At 31.9% G+C, this 11,654-nt stretch overlaps 1 protein-coding gene across 2 annotated transcripts; it reads left to right on the top strand.

Annotated features, from left to right (window-relative positions):
* Positions 1–652: 652 nt before the first annotated feature.
* On the top strand, positions 653–7,280 carry LOC113846185 (peroxisomal fatty acid beta-oxidation multifunctional protein MFP2). Of its 2 annotated transcripts, none has more exons than XM_027474166.1 (18): positions 653–934; positions 1,487–1,558; positions 2,231–2,296; positions 2,381–2,434; positions 2,514–2,581; positions 2,657–2,738; positions 3,116–3,171; positions 3,442–3,744; positions 3,828–3,914; positions 4,556–4,730; positions 4,826–4,947; positions 5,058–5,221; positions 5,300–5,554; positions 5,633–5,754; positions 5,895–6,016; positions 6,135–6,283; positions 6,359–6,497; positions 7,051–7,280. In XM_027474166.1, exons 1-18 carry the CDS (start codon positions 838–840, stop codon positions 7,084–7,086), a joined length of 2,169 nt encoding a protein of 722 aa, XP_027329967.1. In that variant the 5' UTR covers positions 653–837; the 3' UTR covers positions 7,087–7,280. The 2 variants fall into 2 exon arrangements, with proteins under 2 accessions (XP_027329967.1, XP_027329968.1); XM_027474167.1 differs by having other exon boundaries at positions 766–934; positions 2,231–2,293; positions 2,375–2,434.
* The last annotated feature ends 4,374 nt before the right edge of the window (positions 7,281–11,654 follow it).

Below are 11,654 nucleotides of genomic sequence, written 5' to 3'. Positions count from 1 at the left end.
AAAAGTTAATATTTTTTTTAAAAAGGATTCCTTTGACCTTTTTTGATATAGGATAAACATTTAATCTGGATCAGAAAATAAAATTTAAATTCGATACCACATTGGTTGTACAAGAAGAAAATTATGTTTTAATAATCAAGAAAATATCTACTTTTATTTAAATTTTTATATGAAACAATATTTTATTATTGTTATAAACATTAAATATGAAAACTATTAATAAAAAAATTTCCAAATTTAAACAAGATTTAGAGCAAATGAAGTTAAACAATAACTAGTCAGTACAGGCATCGTATTACATTATACACTTGGATAATTTAGTTTAAGTAAAAAAAAAATGATTTAAGAAAAATAACATTCTTAAAAATAAAAATATTGATTTTCATAATATAAATAATTAAGTTTTGAAACGAAATAATGAAATTTAATATAATAATAAAAATAACATTTAAAAAGTTAAAATCACAATATAAAGACATTTGCAATATATACAATACTAAATAATAATAGAATATTGATTAATAGCTGAGTAATTTACCGAAAAACAAAAGGCGAGTAGAGACAAAAATCGACAATGGATAATTACGGTTGGACAGCTACCAGGACCTGCAGATAGGAGCATAAATAAGAACATAATGTAATACATAAATATAAATATAAATATATTATAAATCTATAATACGACATGATAATGGTATGATCTATTTATTGCTCCTTATTTGAAGCTTAGTCTTTCTTATGAAGGATCGTGAATAGTAGAACACTCCGTTTACGACACCTCCTCCTCTTTCTTCTTCGTAGTTGATTTTCTGAAAACCAAAACAATCGCATCGCATAATGGGTAGCAAAGGACGCACGCTCATGGAGGTTGGATCTGACGGGGTTGCCATCATCACCATCATCAACCCTCCCGTCAATTCTCTGTCCTTTGATGGTATAACCCTTTTTCTTCTTTCCCCTCCTTCATGGCATGCCCAATTTTATTTTATTTTTTATCTTCGCAAATGTTCTATTTTTTCTTTTCTTGTTTTAAATCTGTATATAACGGTATTGATATTGCTCGGTGAAATTTAAGCAATAAGGACTAACATTATTTGACCATTTCCTCATTGCCATCCATTGGTAATGGAAACTCAGATGGTCACGAGCTTGATTGGAATTATGCGGTGAAATTTTATTTGTTCGATGAATGAGGTGGCACTGAATGCGTGTGTTTCACACTTTATCTTCTTCTAACAGATTTTAGCTAAAATAAATCACAGTTTATTTCAATTGGTTCTGTCATTTATTGTTGGGTGATTGCATTTTGGCTTTCTCTTTTCCTGTTCCCCAATCTTTGAGCTGGTGTAGTATGAAAATTCAGGTTAATATAACAGTATGTGTATGTTGTGACACCTTGATGTTTCCTTGTCCAGATTTTTCTGGATCATTTTCTGTTACTTAAGATTACACTATGTTGCTCATCGGTCTTCCTGTCTTTCTCTAGTGTTGCGCAGTTTAAAGGAGAGTTTTGATCAGGCTTTGCGGAGAGATGATGTCCAGGCAATTGTTGTTACAGGTATTGCTGTGTGCTTTTGAATTAAACAGCTTTTAAGCTTGGAGATTGTTCAAATAATTGGGAAAGGACGGAACTTAAGTTTGTTTCAATTTAACAAGATAGACTTAGTAATTATATAGGATTTGATGTTTAAAGCAGTACCATGGTTTGGTGGTGGATGGTGAAAAATAATAAACTTCTGAGAACCCATTTATTCCAAGGGAAAAATTTAAATCTTGAACTTTGGAATAAGAAGAGGAGATTGTCATAGATAACCCCCACTTGAGCCTATAACTGATTACCTGAATCCCCAGCCATCATGTGAGCATGGCAACTTAGGAAATTATCTAATGAAATAATGAAGTATTTATCAGCAATCAAACTGAAAGGTCTTCGAACCAGCTTCAAAGTTTGCATTTGTTTTGAGTAATCCTGTCTTACAAACTTTAATAGCAATGATATCTTTCAAACTTGCTGGAGTAGTCATCCTATTTCCTCAACTAGACTAACTCATACGATATTGTTATGACATTTACAAGTTTAAACTGTAAAGAACTACGATCAATGATCTATTAAGAACAACACGAGGGAAAAGAAAAACAGCTGGCTGGCTTTGGGCTTCACCAAAGATAATTATTGCTCCACTAGCTTATAGCTGCAGCATCATAACTGAATCTTACGTTGCCTTAATAGGTGCAAAGGGAAAATTTTCTGGAGGTTTTGATATTAGTGCATTTTCTGGTCTTCAAGAGGCAAAAGGTATTTTCAATTTTTTCCAGGGCATCTTTCTAATATTGTTATGTTCATATTCCTTTTCTAACACCTTGCCCTCCCCTCATATAGAGCGTCCAATACCTGGTTTGATATCTGTAGAAATCATCACTGACACTATAGAAGGTATGATTTCTATCAAATTCTTTATCCACAATTCATTTTTCATTTTGTGCTATGTTGAATCTGTTCACTTTTTTTTCAGCTGCAAGGAAGCCATCTGTTGCAGCCATTGATGGCCTTGCCTTGGGTGGGGGCTTAGAGGTTGCAATGGTATGCATTACTAACTGTTAAGGAAAAAACTCTTTTTAATTTTTTACTAAATATTACCAATTCTTTCTCACATAGGCATGCAATGCTCGGTTATCCACCCCAACTGCTCAACTAGGTTTGCCTGAACTTCAGCTTGGAATAATTCCTGGATTTGGAGGTAGTAACTGATTCCTCTCTATTTTCAAAAACTTATATTATGTGTATCGATTCAAATTGAATGAATCTCTATACTTAATGTTTTTTTATTATTCCCTGTTTAGAAAACATATTTACAATCATTGTTATTGGACATGGAGTGACAAGAGTTATATAGGAAACCAATTTGAAGTTTAAGTTTTTTGTGTTTTTAATGAGATTATTTATTTACTACAAGTTTGGTTTAATACCTTAGTTTGTGTATTAGGTAGGCCTAGAATAAGGTTATAAAGAAAAGGAGTTAGAACTTAGACCAAAAGTAAAAGTGTGTCTTATTGTCCAGATTCCTTTTTTTTTCCCTGTTTAATATTGTTAACCTGGAGATGTAAATTGTCTTAGGAACACAGCGACTTCCTCGTCTTGTTGGTTTGACAAAGGCACTTGAGATGATGCTGGTATACTACCTTTTCTGCTTCCTTTTTATTACTTTGCATTTATGTTCAATGTGAAGAACTGATAAGAAAAAATGGTGTATTAAAACTCATGATTGGCGGTCATTCAAACAGTGCATTGACAATTCTATGTTTAAATTTTGTTAGACAGAACATTAGCAGTTCAAGTCTCCACTTTGAGTGGGATTGCATTCTTTTTTACAGAAAATGTTTAAGAGTTGTGACTTCTAGTGAATTTTTATTAATTTCTTTACGTTTTTTAAAAAAATGAAGACTTCAAAACCGGTTAAAGGGAAGGAAGCTTTTAGTTTGGGGCTCGTAGATGGTTTGGTGTCACCTGATGAGTTGGTGAACACTGCACGCCAATGGGCCTTGGATATCTTGAGCCGCCGCCGACCATGGATTGCTAGTCTTTACAAGACTGACAAAATAGAACCCCTTGGGGAAGCGAGAGAGATTTTGAAATTTGCACGTGCTCAGACTCAAAAACGGGCTCTTAATCTTCATCATCCTTTGGTTTGCATTGATGTTATTGAAGCGGGCATAGTTGCTGGTCCCCGTGCTGGACTCTGGAAGGTTGTTATCTGTCTCTGGTATGCTTTTTCCCTTTCATATTTCTGTTGCAGAAATGTGTGTGACATTGTGTTTGATCTTTGAAGGAAGCTGAAGCATTTGAAGGGCTTGTACGGTCTGATACTTGCAAGAGTTTAGTTCACATTTTTTTTGCTCAAAGAGGAACATCCAAGGTGTGTTGAAGTTTTATGTCTTAATTTTACCGTTATTTTTCCCCTTCCAAGTTAGGAAACTTGTTATTGAGAAAAAGAAAGTGTTATTATTATAGCTTAAAAAATAATATAAACTTTTATATAGAATCTTGTAAATGTTTCATTGAATTTAAGGAAAGTTTTGAAAAGAAATATTCTTCTATTCTCTTTTTTCTCCTATTTATTTGTTATAAATAATACTATGTGTTGTTTCCATTCCCTTTGGAAGTGGAATTAGTCCATACTTTAATCTCAGCTTCGCTTTAGCCACATGGTACTTGGTGTAGGTTTCAAGTCCCTTTACTACAGAAGAAGTATACCCATTTGGAGCTCAGTTTGTCAACCAAGCTACAATTCTTTGTTGCTCTTCTATCTTTTAAAGTTTCAATTTGGTTTCTCTCTGTCTGTATTTACTTCAAAGTCAAATTATATATACACATGGGAACGAGTTTTGTGATAATTTCATCCTTACCATGTGAGCTAAGTCCAAATGGTTATATATGATAATTATGGCCAAAGGACTAAATTTGGCATGTATTTAGTTGATAATTGATGTAGAGTACTGAAACATTTTGAATAAATTTTGTGGATATGAATTTCTTAGTACCTCTTGACATGAACAGGTACCTGGAGTTACCGATCGTGGTTTGATTCCAAGACATATTAAGAAGGTTGCCATCCTTGGTGGTGGACTAATGGGCTCTGGAATAGCAACAGCTTTAATTCTTAGTAACTACCCTGTCATCTTGAAAGAAGTAAATGAGAAATTCTTGGATGCTGGTATAAATAGGATTAAAGGTGAGAACAAATTCTTGTAGGTTGGACTCGTACCTCACCCTTAATTATGAAATAAGTGATGTTATTCTTATGTTGTGTTTTTCTCTGTTATGCAGCAAATTTACAGAGTCGTGTTAAGAAAGGTAGAATGACTCAGGAAAATTTCGAAAAGGCCTTCTCTCTTCTCCAAGGCACTCTTGACTATGAAAGCTTCAGAGATGTGGACTTGGTGATAGAGGTTGTACAATGAACCCCAAAATGTATTTCTTTATTGACTTTGAAATCATGGTTGCATGTTATCTAATGCTTGGGAAAATTATAAACTTCTGGTATTTGATGTCTGGACAGGCTGTTATTGAGAATGTTTCCTTAAAGCAACAGATCTTTGCTGATCTTGAAAAGTATTGTCCACCTCACTGTATACTTGCAAGTAACACTTCCACAATTGACTTGAATCTGATTGGAGAGAAGACCAAGTCTCGAGATCGAATTGTTGGAGCCCATTTCTTCAGGTGATATCTAGTATTTTGGAAATTTCTTTTTCCCTGCCCCGTCTTTCTAATCTAAAAATATGACTTTTGCTTTTGCAGTCCTGCACATGTTATGCCACTTTTAGAAATTGTACGTACCAAGCAGACCTCTCCCCAAGTGGTTGTTGACTTACTAGATATTTCAAGGAAGATAAGGAAGACTCCAGTGGTGGTTGGAAACTGCACAGGATTTGCCGTTAATAGGATGTTCTTCCCCTATACACAAGCAGGTCTCTTGCTTGTGGAACGTGGAGCAGATGTTTATCAAATTGATAAAGTAATAACCAAATTTGGTATGCCCATGGGGCCTTTCAGGTATTAATGCTTGGATAAGTTATTGATATTCTCAGCTAATTCTTAAAGAGTGTGATTGTTACATATTTATTAATGTAGATTGGCTGATCTCGTTGGCTTTGGCGTGGCGATTGCTACTGGCATGCAATTTATTGAAAATTTTCCAGAGCGTACTTATAAATCAATGCTTATTCCACTTCTGCAAGAAGATAAGCGAGCTGGTAAAGATAAACTCTGCCTCAATTGGAATTCTAATAAGATATTTATGTGGAATATGTTTACTTAAGTACGTACGAAATGCTTTGCTGTATTCTACTAAACTAATTTGCTGACAATCTTTGTTTAACATGTGCTGTAACAGGTGAAACAACTCGCAAAGGGTTTTATTTGTATGATGATAAACGTAAGGCCAGTCCTGATCCTGAATTGAAGAACTATATTGAGAAGTCTAGGAACTTTTCTAATGTCTCCGTTGATCCTAAGGTCCTTTTTTCCCTTTCTAATTCATACCGTATTTGTGGGCCAGTGAGGAAACAAGATTAAAGTTAAGTTTTATCATTAATTGCTCTGGATCTGATGTTGTGGATCTGAACCTGGACAGCTTGTCAAATTACAAGAAAAGGACATCATAGAGATGATATTCTTTCCTGTGGTGAATGAGGCTTGTCGGGTCCTTGATGAAGGTATTGCAGTCAAGGCAGCAGATCTCGACATTTCTTCTGTCATGGGCATGGGTTTTCCACCTTACAGGTTTGTTTTGTTAGTTGTTTGGCACAATTCCCAAAATTCTGTACTTGTCCTAAATTTTGGTATTGATTTCATCAGGGGGGGTATCATATTCTGGGCTGACTCTCTGGGATCCAAATACATATATTCAAGATTGGAGAAATGGTCAGAGTTGTATGGAGAATTCTTCAAGCCATGTGCCTACTTGGCTGCAAGAGCTGCCAAAGGAATTCCTCTGGTGGGTAACCTATGTTCTTTTATTTCCATCTATTGAACTGCTTTAAACTTCTAACAATTAGAATTCACGTGCCCAAATCGCTCTGAAAACAAGCCTTAATTTGTCTTCTTATACTAGAGGTGGTAAATGATTGAATCCTTAAATCAGATTATGCACTTCAGCAAATAACCAAGACTGCTATGCATTTAGTATTTTTTTTCTCTTTGGACTCCAATAATCCAGGATTCATTCTGGCCTTAACTTTTCATCTTGAAGGTGTTCTGATTTTTCTGACTTAAAAAAAGAGTTTTTTTTTTTTTTTTTTTTTAAAGTACAGAATCACAAAAAAAAATTCCAACGTTTTCCTTCTGTGTATGATGAATCTACATGTTAGTTTAAAATAATAATGGCTTCAGGTGAGACCTTTTGAATACAACTAAGAAAACATGACGAAGCTGTCTTTGTCGTAATACCCAAATTGTATCACTTTCCCAATAGATGATTGCAATACTAAATAAACGATCTTTTGCCCTTGGTATTGCCCTCTAATGAAATTTGCACTGTTCTATTGCAGAGTGCGTCTGTGGAGCAATCGAAGTCCCGGTTGTAAGAAATAAGTCGATTATAATGTTTTACTTGATTGAATTTTCCCTTCCCCGTATATCTTCTTTCAAACGGTAGGAATATAGTTGTGACTTGAGAAAGAGCTAAGTAATGTACCATATAAAATACTTGGGTGTAGCAGAATTAAATTGTTTGATCAAAATAAAGGTATTTTAACTTTAGGTATAGCTGTTTCTTCTTTACGGCCTTTGTCTGTGTTCATTGTTATTAGCATGGACGATGAAAATGTAGAGTTGGCTTAAAAACATGGTTATCGGGTAGGCGGCGTTGGAATGTGGAGTATAATTTCTTCTTCGTATGTTTCCTCATAATTTTACCGTTGCAATGCTGCCGATCACGGGTAATAGGAATATTGGTAATCCAACAAATAAGTTGAGTTGAGTCATTAATATATTTTTTGGTCTTGTATATATATATATATATATATATATATATATATATATATATATATATATATATATATATATATATATATAACCTATTCATTCGAATTAATAAACTAAAATATTATGAATTCGTTATGCATTTTAAAAATATTTATAGTATTAAACGATTAAATCAGTCAATTATGTATTAAATCACTGAATATATTTATTTATATGAATAATAAGTATTCTAATAATATTAATATTATAATAAATGAGGATATAAAAAAATAGCAAGTAATAGATTTAATTTTTATAATTAAGATAAAAAATACTAATAGTTGTTTCAAAGAGCTGAAGGAAGTACTTAATAATAATTAATAATCGTTGTGTATGGCAATGGTCATGTATAATTGACCACTCTCTAGCTTGTTTTACGGTCCATTTTGACTTTCTTTACAAGTTATCTATTTGTTTATAGTGCACGTTTATTGTTTAATATGGCCTTCTTTAAAATTGAGCATTTGAAAATATTAATTTTTTATAGCATTAGAGATAAAAAAATATAATAAACAAATTTTAATAAATATACAGTGAAACCTTGATGATTGAATTTGATAACTAAATAATAGTCCAATCTACGTCAATAATGAGGTTGAAAAAGAAATGGAGGAGGCCCAACATGATGCAAGTATGCAGGTTAACAGATCAACTTGCAAGCCATTACAACTTTCATGAACTACCTCATTTTGTAGGTTAATCCAACCTGACTTATTTAACAGTATTTTTTTATTGTAAAATCTCACTTGCAATTTTTACAGTAAAATTATATATATATATATATATATACCAGGTTCTATTTAATTATCCAAATAAATTTATATCTTGTAGATGAAATTTGGCCACCAAAATTCGATTTCCAGAAAATTAAATTCTGAGTTGCCTTTTTTTTACGTTTTTTAATTTTATTTTATGTTTTTATATACTGAAATAAATATTATTATTAAAATTATATTTATATATTTATATTTTGTTAAAATAAATATTTCTAATATGCTATTCTAATAAATATTTATAAATATTTTGTTATTATATATAATAAAATAAGTTTTATTATTTAAATTATGTTTATATTTTTATATTATTTAAAAATGAATAAAAATAATAATAATATTAATTTAAATATTTTTTACAAATTATTTGACAAATTTAAGATAATAAATTATTTTTTGTTTTTCTTATTATATTATTTAATATAATTTTTATTTTTTAAAAATAATATTAATATTATATTCTGAAATTATATTTTCAGTTATTTAATATTATATTTTTAAAAAATAAAAATTATAATAATAATTTATTTAATTTTATATATTTATAAAATTAATACAAGTATTAAATAATAACCATTTTATTTATTTATTTTGAGATATTAATCTTTATTAAAATTTATACATAATTATTTATTTTAAAAAATATGTTATTAATATTAATAAACATAATTAAATAATATTATGTAGATATATTATATATATAATTATAGATTTAATATAAATTACAAATACTAAAAATTTAAAAGTTGTAATGAGATTCATAAAATTAAAAATGACATTAAGAAAATTTTAAAATAATAACAACAGCATAAATCAATGGCGAGAACTATAAGCTTAAGCGATATTTGGATATATTTTTTTTTTGTGACCAGGAATGTGATAATAAGAATAATTTTTTGTTCGACTTTGTTGTTCTTTAATGTCCATATATATTCTTATGACTTAGGTCGACCCTTTGAAGTTCTTTTCAGTTATAGATTTGGACACAAAGTTAGGCTCGTGTAAGATGGTCAATAGTCTTCGTGTTTAAGTTCTCTAAAGTGACCTTCATATACCTTAGAAACTTGTTGTAAGATATACATAAGAGATATGTAGATATCAAAGTTGTGGTGCGTGTGTAAGCATGAAGCAAGTACATGCAAGCATGGGATGTGAACTTTTTGAAACTTGTCACAATCACACCACATTTCATCTAACAATACTGTAAATCTTCCTACGAGTTGAATTTCTGTCGGATGTTGCATTTCTTCGACTAAAAATCTAGTGCTAATTTTGTCAAAGGTGATGATTTTATGAATGTTCGCCTTTGACTGTGTATCTTGAATTGCTTTAGTTGCAACCTTCGAGTACATATGTCCATCATTAATCATTGCATCTACTTCCCTGCTTCTGTCAATGAAGAACTTATTGCAAAGGATGTATATTGCCATGACTATGGAGCAAATTGGTAGGTTTCTGATTTTCTTCAAGACTAAATTGATTGACTCTGCTAGGTTTGTTGTCATGTGTCTCCAGCATTGTCCGTTGTCCCATGCTAGTGTCCATTTTTCCCTTTGAATATTGTATAACCATTGTATAGCTTCAAGATTATTATCTTTTACTATGTTATAATAGTAAAAGAATCTCAGTTTAGTCATCCCATATGCTGAAAATAATATTATAAATTAAATTAATATAACTAGCTAAACAATTATATAAAATATTAATGATAATATAGAGTACGTAAAAAATTAAAATTGCCCATATTGACTACATATTTCTTCAGTACAGCATTTTTGAATCGTCACGTGAAGTTTTGTGCAATGTGTCTAATACAATAGACATGGACAAAATTATTTTCTGTCCAACCACTTTCATTTCTGGAGTATGCATTTCTTATGACCTCATGACGATCCGAAATGAGGCACAATTGCTCTTGTGAGGTTACATACTTCCTTAAGTTTTTTTTAAAAAAGAACCATGCAACTCTAGTTTCACCTTCAATCACAGCAAAAGCAATGGAAATTATGTTGTTGCGACCGTCTTGCGCAACTGCCATTAATAAAGTCCCTTTGTATTTGGCATACAAAAATGTTTCATCCACTTGAAAAATTGGTTTACAGAAGGCAAAATCATCAATGTATGGCTTAAAGGTCCAAAACAACCTCTTGAAGAACACATTTCCCTCGTCAAGCAAGCCACCCTTGTATGCTGGCGATTGTGTACTCAATTTCTAGATGAAGTCCAAATTGCAAGCAACTGTTTAGGTAACTTATGGTATAACTCATCCCAATTTTCAAAGATAATTTCAATGGCATGTTGTTTCTCCATCCATTCCTTTCTATAGCTGATTGTGTAACCCATTGTAGACTTTTTGTGGGCTAAGATAGTTACGATGGGTGTGGATGGATCAATCTCAATAATTTTACAAATGGTTTGAGAAATCATTTGTGATCCCAAGAGATAATGACTTCTCAGTAACGCAGACCAAGAGATACTGATTTCTCATAGATTCCAAGGCTACTCTCTCGTACCAAAGTTTATCTATAAATATGTTCATCTAAAGTCACACGTTTTAATTCAAACTTGCATATATTTTTGTTCTTTGTTTCTCTCTATCTTTGTTCCCATTATTAAAAATGTTATTCTGGAAGCAAAATGAACACACCTTCATTGGAGGAATGGTAAATTTTACATAGAAGTTAGTAACAAAACAATGAGTGGTTGTTCATCACTATTAATATCCTAGGCATAGTATCGCATGTCATATTGCTCCAATTTCTAGTAATCCACCAACATACCCTCTTGTGTGCAAATGGAGCGGAGGTAGAATACTAAACTTTCGAAATAAACCTCACAATGATGTTGTGGGGTACAGATCAATGTTTGATCACATTCAAGCTAATAAGGTAATTCTTCTTTACACTTCATCTTAAGTAACAAAGTTAAATTTATTTGTAATTTTTATGGGCGTCATATCAAGACTTGCAAACATCAATACCCACAGAAGCATACGGAGATGTCCAGCTGTAAATTTCATGTACCGTCATCCTTTGTTTTGCAATTGTTGAATGATAGTTTCGTCTCTTCCAAGAAGTTCTTTTTCCACCGAATAATTTGAACGACCTCCACAAATTTGACATGAGAGGAAGATAGGATGAAAATTGTGTTACAAAATATGCCCAATGGATTGAGATATAGAACAACAGATGTGAGCTGACAATAACATGTCATTCAATGCAAGGCCTATTGTGTCACACACACAAGAATACATGGAATGGTACATTACCAATTCCATCTATTTCCTGTCTATGCCACCACAACTACAACATCCAAGGAAGAACGCCCAACAACTAGGGACTACCAGCACATTTGAA

The sequence above is a fragment of the Abrus precatorius genome, unplaced genomic scaffold (assembly GCF_003935025.1).
Source record: "Abrus precatorius isolate BTA unplaced genomic scaffold, Abrus_2018 Scaffold8, whole genome shotgun sequence".
Classification (NCBI taxonomy): Eukaryota; Viridiplantae; Streptophyta; class Magnoliopsida; order Fabales; family Fabaceae; genus Abrus; species Abrus precatorius.
This window is presented reverse-complemented; position numbering and strand designations above follow the sequence as displayed.

Excerpts from the sequence above, each read along its gene's own strand:
- LOC113846185 (XM_027474167.1), top strand. The coding sequence starts at position 838 with ATGGGTAGCAAAGGACGCACGCTCATGGAGGTTGGATCTGACGGGGTT. Across the intron at positions 935-1,486 it reads CAATTCTCTGTCCTTTGATG|TGTTGCGCAGTTTAAAGGAG; the intron begins GTATAACCCTTT and ends GTCTTTCTCTAG. Across the intron at positions 2,739-3,115 it reads AATAATTCCTGGATTTGGAG|GAACACAGCGACTTCCTCGT; the intron begins GTAGTAACTGAT and ends AAATTGTCTTAG.